The sequence below is a fragment of the Bemisia tabaci genome, chromosome 1 (assembly GCF_918797505.1).
Source record: "Bemisia tabaci chromosome 1, PGI_BMITA_v3".
NCBI classification, from domain to species: domain Eukaryota; kingdom Metazoa; phylum Arthropoda; class Insecta; order Hemiptera; family Aleyrodidae; genus Bemisia; species Bemisia tabaci.
The window spans coordinates 53,761,446-53,779,147 of record NC_092793.1 but is presented as its reverse complement, the minus strand read 5'-3'; the positions used below and the strand labels follow the sequence as shown (position 1 = coordinate 53,779,147).

The 17,702-nt window shown below is 35.7% G+C and overlaps 1 protein-coding gene across 5 annotated transcripts in view; it reads right to left on the bottom strand.

Annotated features, from left to right (window-relative positions):
- The window catches only part of Nhe3 (Na[+]/H[+] hydrogen exchanger 3), a 31,156-nt gene that overhangs the window by 4,357 nt on the left and 9,097 nt on the right, over positions 1–17,702 (bottom strand). The window contains exons 9-15 of one of the 5 annotated variants that reach the window (XM_019062689.2): positions 16,897–17,050; positions 10,347–10,398; positions 8,831–8,869; positions 7,279–7,464; positions 6,783–6,857; positions 3,455–3,509; positions 2,012–2,701 (exon numbers count right to left, since the gene is read on the bottom strand). In XM_019062689.2, coding sequence (XP_018918234.1) covers positions 3,468–3,509; positions 6,783–6,857; positions 7,279–7,464; positions 8,831–8,869; positions 10,347–10,398; positions 16,897–17,050 — 548 coding nt within the window. In that variant the 3' untranslated portion in view covers positions 2,012–2,701; positions 3,455–3,467. Of the gene's footprint in view, positions 1–2,011; positions 2,702–3,454; positions 3,510–6,782; positions 6,858–7,278; positions 7,465–8,830; positions 8,870–10,346; positions 10,399–16,896; positions 17,051–17,702 lie in introns of those variants that run through there. The other 4 variants (XM_019062690.2, XM_019062691.2, XM_019062687.2 and 1 more) reach the window with 4 other exon arrangements.

Here is a 17,702-nt window from a genome sequence, read left to right as displayed (position 1 = left end):
AACGTTCGGGTAAACTTCATTCCCCAAACTTCATTTGTGAACTTCATTCTGAGTGTTTTTAATCGCTGCTAAAAACTTATTTTAAAATTTAACTTAATTAAATTCACTGCAAATTTTGTGGAGCATTGGAACGAATATTTTAAAAAGGAAGATTCCTTCTAAGTAAAGAAGAAATACTGCACAATTTTTCTGAAATTAGGAGAGAAAAAGGAAAGAAAAACCCAATCAAAACACTAAGAAATCATTTTTGAAGGAAAAGTGACTAGAGATAATTGCAGTAAAGAAATTTTGAGAAATATTCCTTCATCCTTAAAAAAGAAAGAAGAACACATTTTAAAGAGAAAAGCACAGATCGCCCATTCAGAGATTCAGGTTTATAAAACATACAATCTGAGCAAAAATGTGAAGTTTTTTTATAACAGTCTATCAGTGCTACGCTAGCTTACATAAGGCAACAACAGGGAAATAACTCATAACTCCTGTTTTTCCTTCCTTCTCAGAACCCAACTTGTAAAAAAAATTAACTGATCGCTTTATGACAGACAGTAGGTATAACGAATAATTGGAGGAGGGCCTAAAAGATACTCACAGCAGATGATTTTTGAATTCGATGAGAAAAATAAAAATGAACAGAATTTAAATGATGAAAAAATAAAGGAAAAATCATTCAGGTGGCTTCAACTAGAATCTGCCATATAACATTAAATATTGCCTGATTTCATTTTAAGTACTAATTCATTTTGACATTTTGCAGCTCAGTTATTCATTTAAAAAAAAAAAAAAAAAAAAAAAAAAAAAAAAAAAAAAAAAAAAAAAAAAAAAAATCAATTCAAAGATTAGTTTCATTTCGGGAGCAATCAAAATTATTTTCTTTCTTGTGACACTCTGCCTCCTAAAACTTTCAACCATTATTTGAGAGCCTAACAAATTGATTTAATTAACTACTGAAGATATCCGCATGACAAAATGTGTCTTTCATCTTTATTCTTCTTTAAAAAAGAAAGGAAGAAAAAAAGCACACGCACACACACGCCCTCACAACCAAATTAGCTCCAAATTCCACTGGATGAATAATAAAATTAAACCGAAATCAATCAATTATCTCCAACAGTGTTTTGTAATTTCCTTTTCATTTTTCAAGAATTAAACCATAGTGTAACCTTATTTGAAGGGTGGAAAAAAACGTTGAAAGGTGAAGAGAACAGTATCTTACTGTCACAAAATTTTACCTGGATTATATTTCTCATAGACCGAACATCCCAAAGAAAAGACGACCAGAGCTGATCGTAAATATTAAACTACAATAAATACTAGACTCTAGGCATTAGGTGGTCAAATAAAGAAACATCTGATACTTTAATTGTTGTTGAAAGCGATAGTGATTGAGGCTGAATTATTATTACCAACAGATAATTAAAAACAGTTCTTAATCATAATATTGGTTTAAAGCCATCAGGGGCTGTCTGGTACACGTCAAACTTTTATGGTAGTAAATGGAATCAAAGCGGTTTAGGGAAGCCCCAGTTCTTGTTTGTTCATGCGTTTTAAATTCGATTAAATTTATAATTATGCAACTATCGTGACACACTGAAGTAAGGAGTATTAGATACCGAATAAGAGGTGAATCTAAACTAACACATCAGAATTCCAGAAAAGATGATAAGATGACATGAATGCCCCTCAGCATACCATACAAAGAAAGTAAGTACGGACCACTCTTATTTTAAACTAATCAGGAGGCAAAATTGAACTTAAATCTGCATACATTTGCTCTTCAAGTAGGGGTTTTTTTTTTTCTTTCTTTCTTTCTTTCTCTTCACTTGAAATGGAATTGGAATTGAAGAAAAGTTAATTTCCACACTAATCAAACGGCATTGAAAACTGCTCTATTATTAAATTTTTCTAGGCCCTGAAAGAGCTTAATTTGATGGAAAGGGCTTGAAAGCGCTTGAATTTTACTTTTCATTAGCTTTGAGAGGTCTTAGATAAAGAAGAGTCTGATGTTTAATAGCAGACAAATCCATTTTTATTAAAACAAACAAGGGGAAGAGTAAACCAGACATGTAGGAATATTTTTTTTACAGAGTCTGTGAAATATACTTGATTTCTTCGTTCTAAGGTGACATGAGCCATTCTGCCATTTTGTGAACAAGGTGTGGTAGACTCTTATCACTTACTCTCTCTTGTTCTGCCTTAAAAAGAAAGAGAGGAAAAAACCATTTGGACAGTGCCAGAAAATCCCCATTCATAAACTTGTTAGAATGGCCTCTACTAATGTTTTCAGAAGGCAAGAAAAAAACCCCTAATAAACATAATCGGTAGAGAAAACCCTGATCCCCCCTCCCCATTGCACTGAAAAAATATTCCTTAAAAAAAATTAAGTCTCGGTACTTGAGATGACGAAAAAATTCTAGAACATAATAACAGAAAATCAACAAGCTCTTACACTACATAATGTGCAGAAAGAGGAACGCAACAAAACAGTTAACAATATAATGAAACAATTGAGAAAAAAACGAAAGGCAGTAAAGCCTCTAAAACAATAATATTACAGCCTTACAACAATGTAAGCTAAAAGTGCATTTGAATTATACATTTTCAAAAAATTAATGTCGGAGGATGCTAAAATATCTTTTTCCTGCTTAAAAATGGCCCAGTGAAACCAATTACAGCTGCAACGAGGCTCAATCTAGAACACATTCTGCAAGGACAAAAAACAAAATATAATAGCATGCAAAATTATAACAGATACACAAATGAAGAGACAAGTGGGTAGGTAATAAAAGAGAAAGAACTAGCGACAGGAACTAAGGATAAAATAAAATTGGGGATTGAAATAAATTGGGGGGCTGACAAAAGTAAGGAGGGTATCGTTTTTGTCAACGTGAATTGATCAAAAACTGAAAACATGATTCGATCAACATGGATCTGTTAATTTGCATTTCCTGTACTTAGATGCACAAGTTTAAAAAAAAAAAAGGTCCGATTCATACATAACGACTTAAAGTCATACTTTACAGGTTCATAATTTGCCAAATGATCCAGTGATGTGACCAACCTTACAATTTCTTGGATTTTTTTTTTTGGGGGGGGGGGGGTGAAAAGTACGGCAAAGTTATGAAATTGAGTTTATGGTATTTTTTAAAATTTTTATAAATATGTACAAGCAAAAGGAGAGGAGAATAAAAGCTTAAAATTAAGATTGGATAATGTTATGTTTTGGAATATTGTTGGAAAGAGGTGCCCTACGTTTGCCCTTTCCTCTCCAGATATTCTAACAAGAACAAAACTACAAAGCTTAATTTTTAGGAAAACAAAACAGTGCGAAAAAGGAACAAATGTTTACTTCACTACTCTACTCATGATAAAAGTATGTACACTAATCAATACAGCTGAAGCTGGATAATTTAAAAACGCACACCAAAAAATCATGGGAAATCTAAAGAGGACTAACCTAGACTTGAGCATTATATAAAATTGTGCGTTTCAGCATGTAGCGGATTCTCCTCCTAAAGCAGATGCATGCAAAAATTGTTATTTACTTCAAAAATACATTGACAGGAAAATTTTTATTGAAAGGGAAACTTGCATTCATTAGGTAGTCTGAACTCTGAAGTGCGATTTTTATGAGTATTTTTAATTCTCGAGCTTTTGAGAAAGAAGATTTTTAATATCACTATAAGCCTGATCAGAATTCATACTTTACTAAGTTATCAGAATACTGACTCACAAAGACTCATCACATCAGTGCAGCTTAACACTCACTCAAGACTTAAAAGACAGTGTTTTGGTTGAGGCTACAATGTGCTCAAGTCACAGAGTTTTGTTTAGAATTGCCTACTTTCCAATTGACAAAAAATAATGAAGTCTGTTCAAACGTCAAGTGCCTATTCTCAATATTAATTAAGAACTAACCTATTGAAAAAAATTGTGACCATTCACAAGTTTTTTTTATTTTCAGTTTTTTTTTTTTGAGCAAGATTAACCCTAGAAAAAAAATTTAAAATTGTATTCTTTGAGCTTCCATTTAAATGCACATCATTGAGAAAGCCCGGACAGTATCCAAAATATATCCTCTACCCGTGGAGACTCTTCTAGCGATACGTTCTCTCAAGCATGATGAACTAAGGTGGACCTTCCTTTCAACTTTTTCGAAATTTAAGGAGTGGAACTAAACCTTCAAACTGTTCATGATGGTAAGTAATGAAACAGGAAATTACTCAATTTAACCTGTTTTTCATGGGTTCGTATTGAAAAAAAAAAATTGCAGTAACTTCCGGAGAACTATGCAAACCTATCTGTTCTGCGTTCCGGTTTAACTTTAAAAATTAAAATTTATGGAACAAGCTCATTTTGATGGATGATACCATAGGTCGGGTTTACCCATTGACAATGAAAACTTAGCGTTCGGGCAGATGTCATTATTTTTAGCAAATCTATAAGCACCAATTGACCAGCTTTGACCAAAATCAGCCTAAATGTATAACATTACGTTTAATTTCCTCTCATGTTTTAATTTTTAAACTGTAAGTAACACATTGTATTACAATTTTGTTACCCTATTCTTTTTAATCTACAAAAAATTCATTGTGTTCCAATAGTCGAAACATTGACAACTTACAATTAGTTTTCAAAAAATAAATAAATAAAGCATAAGAAAAAGTCTAGCTACAAAAAATTAGGCAGATTTTGGTTCAAGCCATCTAAGTAACAAAACAGGATTCTGTAACAAGAGCAATACACTCGAATAAGGTTGATGTTAAAGCTTGACTTTCAGTCTTGAAAGGCTGGTTATAAGTCATTTTACAAGATACGTAACACGCTACTCCAAATTTTCCACAAACACATTAATTAACAGGCAACTTGAGCTATACAGTGCAATTTTAGTCTGCTGGAAATGGATTTTTCAGCTGTTAACCGAGACACATATTGATTACTTATGTCGGTCTTCAAGATAGAGTTATAAAAACTTTCAACTTCCATCCCACCTCCTTAATCTGACCCTCTTAATTATTGCTTTATGACAGTGAAACTCTTTGGGACAGCTCTAAAATAAGCATTAATGAGCACTCTTTAAACTGTTGAAATTTAATTGTGAGAGACGAACAGCCTGTTCTGCAACAATGTAGTTGCAATGCACTATTTTATTCAAAAGTTCCTCCTAATTCCTTGCTCATTGTTCACAACAAGTTTGAGAGTGGGAATTTAATTTAATCTCTGTCTCAGTTCTTCAATATCAACTTCAAGAGTGGCATATTTCAAATAAAAATGAGTAGGCACTATAAGACACAAAAAATTCAGAGATACACAGAAAACAAAACCACGCCTGCTTGTGTAAAACAAAATAAAAGAAAAAAATAATATTTTAAGAAAAATTTACGAAAAAAATTTGAGATTTGTCCTGAACAAAAAAAATTTACAGGCATGGAAAGTTGTGTTACGAAAAGCTGATCAAACACAAATTTTGCAACATTCTTTAGATTTGACACGAAACTTCAGCTGTCAAGCATCAACAGTGCAAACTGCACTCATGTTATCACTCATCAACCATGCGTCAACAACAGCAAGACTTTAGAGAGTGTACAACACAAAGCCCCAGGAAAAAGCAAATGAGACGCAAAAATAAAACTCCAAGGAAAATTATGCAAATCAGAGAACATAACCTGAGAGTTCTAATCTCCGAACAGATTAGCATTTTCAATAGCATAGAATGAAATTACTAGTAAAACAGCCTATGAGCAGAGAGGAGAAATACTATAAGAAAACCGAGGCATTCTCCAGAAAACGCAATGTATACAAGTTAATTACAAATGGTGCCCTAGGTCCTACTTGAGCAAATTTTAGACATGATTCTACAGATAAAAAGCCGACTTTTTGGTCCTTTGAGCATAGTATACAATTCAAACCCCTTTGAGTTACAAAATTTGATGTCCTTTCATTCTTCTCTTTCTTTCAAATATTTTGAGCTCCCTTTTAAATGGGTATTCATGACATTTTGTCTACTTCGGGAATTTTTTATGAGTTATGGGGTAAAGAAGGAATCTGGAAGGACGTAAACTTCTGCAATGCCAAATTTTACATTCCTGTGGAGAAGAACACCATTTAAATGACAGATTTTTGAGGAAGCACAAAGAGATGGTTTTACAATGTCTCTTGTGGTGTCCAAAGAAGACCAACCATTTCTATAGAATTTTCGGCCAAAGGTCAGGAATGGAACGGGGGTAATTGCCCCTGAAATTTTTTCACATTACTCCCAGAATACCCTGTGACTTTTTAGAATTACATAATGTGGGGACTCTTCATTTTTTCCATACTGCACAAATGAGGAATATCAATAGAGAAGTGCATTGTTCACGATTCTCAAACAAGGGAAAATTTGTTTTGCTGCTCTGTGCAATCCTCAGAACAAAAGCTTACAGTTGGACTCCAGGAAGCCACTGAAAGGAGGATATGTCCTGCAGGAAGCAAAGCGCAGCTTCCTTTCTCAGAACGTCACAAGTAGTACTCTTCCTCATATTCTCTGGCATAGAGTTTTAAAACTTTAAATTTTTGGACTTAAGGTTGCACTGAAGGCCTCTAAAGAACTTTATTCTGGTCATTTTTTAGCCTAATCTTTTCTTTCCTACCATCAATATGATCCCATCTGTACATAATCTTTTATTTTGAAAATGCTGTAATATTATGAACCAAGACTTAAAATGAAAAATGACTGAAAACCACAACACGGATTCTACAAGATTTAATAAGAGACGCTAACTAAAGAATAAATTTTCAGAACTCACCACATTATGACTGGGCCGATGACTTGAATCACTTTCATTCATTCCATGATCAGAATCAGAATGAGGATGTACATTCTGAAAACAAACAAAATCAAATTAAAAATGGAATTAAACATCTAATTTCTGCTGATAAAAAGAGTATAGACGACAAATCATCATAGGCATGCTTCCAGACTTTCTTGAAGGAATTCCTACAGTAAAATTATCTTAATAATAGGGCGAAATTAAGAAGAAAAAGAGCTCAGGAATAGGGTGTTAAAAAGAAATTTTTTGGAGAACTTTGAGCTGTTGAGATGTTATGGCTGAAAAATTCGAAGTCAATGAATGGAGAATTACTTTACAACCAGTGCATGGAACAACGATTTTTAACATTAATATTTCAAGCACCATGTTTTTTAAAAATCATTACTTTCTAAGACGTTGCACGTCCTACTATTCCTGTTACTGTGAGCTCACTGGATAAAAATGAATTAAATCTTAGAAAATAGGGACTAACCCCTTGAGTCATCTGCTCGGTTGTAGTAAGAATTCTTGCTACTGAGCTACAGTATGAGGGCAAAGTGTCCAGTAAAGTGGGCTGCGAATGAGTGAGTAACGGCTTCAGGAACCGAGAATCGAAGTTTCCCCATACTCGCGCAACAAAAGCTTTATCATGCTGTGCTGAAGGACTGCTGCTTTCCTCCTGAAATCATGGGAACACATTTCAAAATTAGGTAATTCCAAGTCAAAAAACAGTTTCAAAAGCTATAGAAACATAGTATTAACTAGGTTTAGTATTGATGAATCTTAGATGCATGATGAATAAGTTATAATCTTAATAAATTTGGATTGTTATTTATGTAAACAAATATTTTCAGTCTTTTTTGTAATTTTAATTTTATTACCAATGTCTTAAAGTTTGACAAGTGTCTTAGCTGATACATGAACAGACCTGTGCCAAAGAATAAAATAAAGACCAATACATGTACAATTCAAATATAGAAACATACATACATTCATTTTCACTCATCAATTTTAAATTAAGAAATCCCCCCCCCCCCCTACCAACCTGCCTCTCTTGTAATGTCTCCATCTCAGTCCGTCATATTCTAATATCCTGGCCAAATTACCAGCACTTGAGATCCAAATTCTTTCCCAATGTGTGATATCAATCTCAATACGATACTAGCAAAGTACTTTTACAGTACTTTGTCCTTTTACAAACAAGCTAATCCTCAAATTTGATTTATTTTTTTTCTTTTCGTTTCCTCCTTCAAAAAGTATGCTACAGCAAAGACATAGGTTGATATGGATGGATCACTTTGGTATATATATTATTGAGTTGTGACTCAACACAAAATGGAAAATGGCAAACATCATGTGACGCGGTTCGTCATATAAAAATAAACAACTAAGGTACTTCCGCTCATATAACATAACTTGAAATGCAGAGAAGTTTTGTTAGTTTTGAATGAACATACTGCAGCAACAAACAGCAGCCGATTTAAGTTTTGCGTCAAATTTTGAGACCAGGGTGACTCGATTGCCTCAAATAGTTCCATAGTACTAAAGTACTTTATGAAGCATGATAGCTCAAAAATACGCTGATTTCTTGCACAGATTCTGACTTTACAAGTGAATTCTAGACTTTTCCGATGTGCACATCGTGATTTTACAGAAATTTTCTATGGTAAAAACTCTTTTTTTTCGATCAAACAAAAGTTCGCCACAAACCCACAGTTATTAAAAATAATAAAAACAATAGTGTTTTGCAATGATGGAGTTTTGTGACTAGATATATCATCCGTACATGTATATTTATTAAAAATAGACATAATAATTTTAACTTCCTAGAATCAAATCAAAATTGAGCAAATTTAACAAGTTCATGAGTTTCATAAAATGAAAAAGTATTATTGCAATAAAAGCTTAAAGCAAGAGAAGAAGCAAATACAGTGAGTGTACATAGGAGGTAAAACAAGTTGTACACTTGATAGCTTAAAATTAAAAATGTTTGGAAATAGGAAAAAGATAAATGCCAGAAAAAGAAGGCAAACCAATATACATACCGTTCCACCAGCTCTTGTTCCCGTGGAATTGTATGACACCTGTTGCAGTAAGATTGGAAAGTGGGATTTTATGGAGAGGAATGGGTGGGATGGGTGCAAAAACGGACATTTTTTCATTAATATCAAAAATAAAACTGACCAAATTAGAAAGAGAGAGAGAGAGAAAAACAAAAGACAAGCAAAAAAAGTGATTTATTTAGCAAGAGGATTAACCTCCTGGATGGGGCATTGTAAAGAGGAAAAAAATTTGTGTTGTAGAGGAATGCTTTTCAATAAATCAAATTAATTACTCAAAGAATTGTGTTTTAGTGATTTCAGACTAAAGATTAGCAAAAAATAATAACATCTGTCTGAACACTAAACTTCTGTGTCCAATATTGACAAAAACATAACCAGTCAAAAAACACAGCATATGTCATCCACTGCAATGGTGTATACTACGGTTTCTTCCAACATGGTTTCACCCGTGTTGTAAGTCAAGCAAACAGTGCAAATGTCACTACATAATTGATGAATCCAAGTTGAAAGATACTGTGATATATGCTGACATAATGGACAATGTCGTACACCGTATTTTTGGCGAGCAATACCTCTGTTAATAGTGGATGTAGAAACAAAGGGATTTGGACAGATCTCCTTATTTTTTGCTAATCCATAAGCTTAAACAATCAAAATGTGATTCTATGACTGGCGCAACTAACCCATTACACCTAAAATGAAGTAAAATTTGTTTTTCATTTGGTATAATGGTTCAGTTGTACTTGTCACTTAGTCGCGTTCTCATAGTTTAAGCTCACAAATTAGCACAAAGTAATAAGACCTCCTGTTCAAACGCCTAGTTTGACGATAGTATTGAATGAATATCTCTACACCAACTTTCTAAGTTGATTCTAGACATGCAATTGAAATTGGGCCGAACAAAATTGAGACGGCCATTATTTAGGTTTTTTTAAAGATTACCCAGACTGAAAAATCTTAGAGCCCGCCTCTTCGATTATCGAAATTCTGGGAGGAAAAATCCATGCTAAAAATGGAGGAGGGGGATTTTTTTTCTTCTTTTAAACTTTCATTGCTAAGAGCATTTAAGAGCAATTTTCAGCGAACTGAGTGAATTCAGTGTCAATCAATGAGAAATCAGTTGTTCTTTCCTACGCACCCAAGATCAGCTCTCTAGCTGCCTTTCTTAAAAAATGACTGCTTCAGTCTTAGTTATATTAGGATAGCCTTCGTTATTGAGAGCTTACTGTGAAATCATTCCGGTTGGAGGAAATTTACTATAATGGTTCATAATAACACTATGTGATTTTTGAAAAATTAACATCAAGCAAATATTGTAACCAGTGCATTGGGTGCTTGTTAGTGAAACTACTACGACTAATAACTAACATCATCGCATGGCAGCAACTGAAATAAGCATAGAACAGATGGAAAAAAGAATTCTGAGGGGTGAAAACAAATTTATATGGATAAGGAACCAAGTAAGCTAGAATAAGAGGAAAACAATTATGATACGTACTCTTCGAGAGCTGGTATAGGGTAACATTTCAACTTCCTCATCGACACCAACCCTAGATAAATCAAGAAATTGAAATAATCAGATAATAAGAAATTTTCGGAGCAAGAACATCCAAATATAATGGTTTTTCCTAATTTCATCCTGTAAAAATTTCACAATTGGAGAAGAATCAGAACAAGTAGCAAAAGCTACCTGCTGAGGGGGCGCCGCCCCCCCAGACCCCCCCTTTCAAATTATATATGTGAGACTTTGAGTATCATAGAAGTCGTGCGGCGACATGCCGAATGTAATGCCACAATTAAAATTATTGGATCAGATGATGAGCTGATAAAAGCCTTACCCAGTAATTTGGGAACATTTCTGACACAGTTTGGTTGCTTTAACTATCACTTTGATTTGCGAAATACAAATCGTTTTCACTTCGTATGTAGTTAAATTTGATTTTGACTGACTTAGTTTCTGATGGATTAAAATTCATAATATACATTTAGGTTCCAGGGAAAGAAAAATGCAGATGAGCTACACTTCACATGAATATAGATTGATAAAAATAAATAATCCGAAGAAGTGATGGAATAATTGATAATTGTTTACTACAGTAAACACTAAACCTAGGATTCATAGGAATTTTGAATAAAATCCCACCCATCACTAAAATAACCCATATGTATATACTCGTGGTGCCTGCTCTCGGCTCGATTTCGCCAAATGGAATTCTTTATCATCGCGGTTGTCCTTGTTGCGTGCGGGAGGAAATGAAGGCGCGCTCGCAGTAGCAAGAAGCAGACGCGCCAGGTTGCTTGCGACGCGTGAATGTAGCTTAACCTCCACAGATTAACAAACCGTCGAGCAGCCACGCGAAAAGTCCTATACCTACATAGAGAAAAAAAAGGAGGTATTTGCATCTTGAGGTTTGTTTACCCTGTGACGTAGGTCTGTACAACCTGGCCAGCGAAATCCGAAATTCGAACTATGAAAAATTGACCATAATTTCCGATTTTCCGAGGTGTAAAATACTATGGAACGCCGTTAGTGTCAAAACCCTTTACTTGCGCGCGCGGAATTTTTTTTCGGCGCGCGGAAAGAAAAAACCCGTTTTCGATGAAAATCTCTGAATTTCCGGATTCCGCGCCGGTTTTCGATATATTTGCGCCGTTTGTGTCAAAACTATTTTTGTCGGCGCGCCGCTTCAAATCTGTTCCGCGCGCGGAATTTTCGATATATCGATTCCTGCTCGCCGTTTGTGTCAAAACTATTTTTTCCGGCGCGACGCTCCAAATCTGTTCCGCGCGCAGAATTTTCGATATATCGATTCCTGCTCGCCGATCGTGTCAAAACTGTTTTTTCCGGCGCTGCACCAGAAAATAATTCCGCGCGCCACTTTATCGATGTATCGAAAATTCTGCGCGGAACGGATTTGGAGCGCCGCGCCGGAAAAAATAGTTTTGACACAAAAATGGCGAGCAGGAATCGATAGATCGAAAATTCCGCGCGCGGAACAGATTTGAGGCGGCGCGCCGACAAAAATAGTTTTGACACAAACGGCGCAAATATATCGAAAACCGGCGCGGAATCCAGAAATTCAGAGATTTTAATCGAAAACGGGTTTTTTCTTTCCGCGCGCCGGAAAAATATTCCGCGCGCCAGAAAAAATTCCGCGCGCGCAAGAAAAGGGTTTTGACACTAACGGCGTTCCATAGCTAGGCTAGCGGCCACCGACCCTCGGAAAAGTCGTAAAAACGAATGACTCAAGTTCACACGTGCAGGGCTCGGAGCATTGCAGCCAAATTGGTCTGTTTGTTATTCAGGGATAGTGTCCTAGCATAGGTTTATTTAAAAAACAATTAAATAAGAGGAAGGATTTCAACCCTGAACAATGAGACCACGGACTGCAGCATGTGACCCTGGGATTTTTGGTGTCAGTTGTGGTGAGCACAGTTACTGAGATGGACCATTTTTTTAGGGAGCGAACAAATCAAAATTTTGAGCCTTAAGTTGGTCGCAACCATATCCGGAAGTCGTTACAGTGACATTTTTGTGCAATATGCTTCTGTGGAAAGTGCAACACTTAATGAATACTTTTGACAAATCGTGTTTTATCCGGTTTGCGCTTCAAACGTGATTTATTTGTGGAGTGTCATACGTTCCTTTTTGAATTGAAAAACTCGTCAGATGCATTGGGTAATGGAGTAAGGCATCTTTCATTTCTTAACGCAGGGGGCGGCAAATTTTGCATTTTTTTAAAATGTAGGTTTAAAAAAAATCGGATTCAGAAAAAAAAAATTACAAACGAGAAAGCGTCTTTCGGTGACACAAGAGAAAGCACATTTAATTAGTCGAGTTAAGAGAGAAACTAAACACGCAATTTGGCATGGAACGGTGCAGCAGTGATGATGAGGACTTGAGATAAAAAGGAGAAGCCCTCAGCGCGGCGCACGGTGAATCGAGTCAATGAGAGAGGTCGGAAAAAATTTGGGAACTTAAAGCTCATAACTCCGTTTATACAAGAACCTAATGTTCTGCAAGCTGTTCCACTGGTTTTCTCGTGATATTTTCTTCCAGTAGCACCCCTTGAACTTTAAAATGTGACGAAATAAACATCAACATTTGCAGTTTTTGTCAAAAATATCATGTCCAACCCCTCTAATTGACTCAATCCACTGTGCGGCGGTCGGCGTGAAACGCATAACGCCTACAAGACTGTACGAATACTTCACGCATTGTGCCAAACACAGTGCGGTCAGCGCGGCGCGCCGGCGGAAGTTAAAATTATTAAACCACACTTATGTTTGTTCTTGCATAATTTTTACCTTCATTTCTTACAAATGGAAGGCCTTGTTCACACATAGATAGGTTTACGGAACTTAACTTTCGCACAAAGTTCCGTGCGAACTTTTGCTAGTAGTGAGGGGCATAGTGTCCTTTCTTTTAATTTTTCTTGTTTTGCCGGTTGAAAATGCGGGTGTGATCCCTGCGAAACGTCCCGGGTTTCTTATTATATTTTATGTGTTTCTTTTTATTATTTGCGGCCTTAGTCCCGTTTTAAGTTGTTTCTCTGTTACTGTTTCGGGCCGATTAAGTTGTTTTTTATTGATGTTTCGAAACGAATGAGAAGGGGGCGGCAAAATACAGGTGGCCCATAGGCAGCAAGGAGGTAAATCCGGCCCATGGGCGGCAAGTAGGTAAATCCAGCCCTGTTTTTTAAAAGAATTTTGAGTCAAATTTACGTGAGAAATTGATTTACCAAGATTATTTTTCTTAATTAAAATTAACTTCCTTTTTAATACTGTTTTTACGTAAATACATTTGTTCGTAATTTCCAATACTTTTTACGAAATTTTTATGTTAATTTAATTATTATGTAAATTTGACTTCCTTTTCCGAATTTTTTCTTTTTTCGCGTTTTTCTGTGACTTTTAACAATTTTAGACTTTCTTTCCTTACTCTAGTAAGGATCTAGTCGTCAGAATCTATCCTGAACGACAACTTACATTCATGGAAAATAAAGCTTTAAATGTTCCTGACCATTTTTTACCATCCAAACTCACTAGAACACATTGTATAGGTATATGAAAAATTTGAAGAGCATCGCTGTCAAAAGCTAAGTTCTCCTTCAATTTAGCTCTTTTTGTATGGTCTATGGGTAAGGACAAAACTAACTGTTTTTGCTAAACGCTTACTGCTTTTTTATTCATAAAATTTGAAAGTCTCAATGAAAGCAAAGCTATGTCCAATCACAGCTAGGTATTTTTATTTTGAGACTGCACATCCCAACTTCTCCCACTTTTTCAGCCGAATTATTTTTTTTTTGGGCTAGATTTTGGTTGGTGCAGTAATGCTGATGGTTATTTTTAGAAGACTATGATGGTGAAACCTAAAGTTTCCAATGATATTTTATCAGCATAGTAAACTCAACCACGACTTCAATCATAAATAATTCCATTTAGCGAAATCAAGCTGAAAGGCACAAGTAAGGGTTCATGAAAGTTGAAGTCATAGCTCAACATTATAGGGTAGGTTCAAGTAACTTTTAACGTGTTTTAGACTTTTTTTTCTTACCGTAGACCCTGAAAAACCACTTAAATTCAAGGAAAATAAAGCCTTAAATGTTCATACCCATTTTTAAATGTCAGAACTCACTAGACCACATTATTATATTCATGATAAATTTGAAGAATATCGCTGTGAAAAGTTGAGTTTTCCGTAGATTTAGCACTTTCCGTATGGTCTTTAAGGTAATGACAAAAAGTGCTAAATTGAAGGAGAACTCAACTTTTGACAGCAATATTCTTTAAATTCATCATGAATATAATGTGGTCTAGAGAGTTCTGACAGTTAAAAAATGGTTATGAACATTGAAAACTTTTAGTTCGATGAATTGAAGTTGTCCCTTAGGGTCCATTAGCGCTAAGGAAAAAATTCTAAAACTTGTTTGAACCAACCCTATAATATTCTCCCACAGGATTCACTTTCAGACAGTAATAATTAATCAACATAAACATCAACCATTACTGATAAATCATCAAAGATCCTATTGAGCGAAATTCAGCCAAAAAGCACCAGTTTGGAGTCTTGACATTTTGGCCACCGTTGGTTGCTTATTTACGCTATTAAACTGTGACTCGATGATAAAGAATGCCATAGGGCGACATTCCGCCGAAAGGCACCTGTGTGGGTTCTTTACATTATGGTCACAGTTGATTGCTAAACGCTACCAAACCATGGCTAAATGATCAGAAATTCCATTTGGCGACACATGTTAACACTCTTTGAACATCTGAGGTATGAGTTCTGGAAATTTTGTCTATACTTGGTTGCTAAACGCTACTTAACAGTAAATGTTCAACAGTGACTTGATGATAAAGAATGCCATAGGGCGACATTCCGCCGAAAGGCACCTGTGTGGGTTCTTTACATTATGGTCACAGTTGATTGCTAAACGCTACCAAACCATGGCTAAACGATCAGAAATTCCATTTGGCGACACATGTTAACACTCTTTGAACATCTGAGGTATGAGTTCTGGAAATTTTGGCTATACTTGGTTGCTAAACGCTACTTAACAGTAAATGTTCAACAGTGACTTGATGATAAAGAATGCCATAGGGCGACATTCCGCCGAAAGGCACCTGTGTGGGTTCTTTACATTATGGTCACAGTTGATTGCTAAACGCTACCAAACCATGGCTAAATGATCAGAAATTCCATTTGGCGACACATGTTAACACTCTTTGAACATCTGAGGTACCTATGAGTTCTGGAAATTTTGGCTATACTTGGTTGCTAAACGCTACTTAACAGTAAATGTTCAACAGTGACTTGATGATAAAGAATGCCATAGGGCGACATTCCGCCGAAAGGCACCTGTGTGGGTTCTTTACATTATGGTCACAGTTGATTGCTAAACGCTACCAAACCATGGCTAAATGATCAGAAATTCCATTTGGCGACACATGTTAACACTCTTTGAACATCTGAGGTACCTATGAGTTCTGGAAATTTTGGCTATACTTGGTTGCTAAACGCTACTTAACAGTAAATGTTCAACAGTGACTTGATGATAAAGAATGCCATAGGGCGACATTCCGCCGAAAGGCACCTGTGTGGGTTCTTTACATTATGGTCACAGTTGATTGCTAAACGCTACCAAACCATGGCTAAATGATCAGAAATTCCATTTGGCATAATGGAGATGTTGCATGTGTGAGGAATTTGCGATTTGACTGTTGAATCTTGGGTAAAAGGTCACGAGAAACACGATGGTGCCACTGGTTTTCTCTGAAATCATCTCCCAAGCTCAAAAAAAAGCACTCAAGTTGAGGCCAAAATGGAGGGAATATCCCACCCTACCCTGAGAGTCCAAGTCTAGATCAAGACCAACTCTCCATGCAAAGATAGGGAGCTAATACATTGACAGGGCTACCAATTTATCTGGGGACTCCAAAACTGAAAACACGGCAACCCTGCTAATGTATTTGCTCCCTATCTTTGCATGGAGAATTTATCATGATGTAGAGGTGGACTCTCAGGATAGCGTGGGATATCCCCTCCATCTTGGCCTCAACTTGAGAGCTTTTTTTGAGCTTGGGAGATGATTTCAGAGAAAACCAGTGGCACCATTGTGTTCCTCGCGAACTTTTATACAAGAATCAACAGTTAAATTGCAAATTCCTCGCACATATAACATCTCCATTGGGCCAAAATGCACCGATATCAATACCTCATATGTTACTTGGTTCCTCGAAAATTCTCCTCTTGGACTTAGCCTAAAAGTGTGGACACTTTTTAGGCTCCGGCGAAACCTAGAGTCTATACGGCTTCGCCGCACGACTAAAAAAGCAGCAGACTATACCTTTTCATGACTCAAAACTAGTGAATTTTAATTATTTACTTTTCCAGGTAAATCTTAAATTTCAGTCTTTCTGATGAATTTTTCTAGCATTTTGCAGAAAATTTTTTCTCCTAACTTTACTTGCTTTTCCTTCTACGGTACTGATAACTTTGAAATTATGAGCATGAAAGGCTAATTAGAATTATGATCGAAACTTACGGTATTCTCAACCAAGTGAGGAGCTGCATAGTAGCACCACCTTGAATTATCACAGTAAATATCACAATAATTGATGTTGTTGTCAACATCGCTTTTCTAGCTTCAGATACAGTATTTCGAATAGCTAGTGCAAAGGACATTGCTCCTCGGAGACCTGGAATTATAGAAATCAAACATTATGATAAATAACCTCTCAGGTGGTCAAATTATTCATAAAGAGTCCAATGGAACTTGGCTACATCCTCTCCAAATTTAAGGTATGGCATCTCAGATGTGAGAGTCTTAATTTTGTACTATAAAACACTTTAAAATTGGGTTTCATTCTATTTACAGTAAATCAAAACATAAAACTTGTCATAAAAACACTTCCGAAAAGAGCAAAACAGATCAAAGCACAAGTCTTCAGTACCAAAGTTCAATACTATGATTGTAGCTTCCATTGAATAAATCCATAAAAGTAAACGTCTTCATGTTCATACAACTTTTTATACGTGATAAAAAAACCATTAAGCGATTTATATATTTTAAATGATAGTTAGGTCGACAAAGATCAATTCATTTCAGAAAATCACAGGTTAACTACGAGAACTGCAGAAGAGAAGTAAATATACTTTGGGTTGATTTTGAAATTCTGACACTTGAATTTCAAATTTTGTGTTGATACTACTTGTTTATAACTTTCTCGCCAGGTTTTTTCTGCACAAATCCCTTTTAGTAAAGGGTATGTGACAAAATGGACAAGAATGCTTCAAGGCGATTGCAAACTTATGGCACTTGGCAAGACAAAGTATCTCCCGCGACACCAA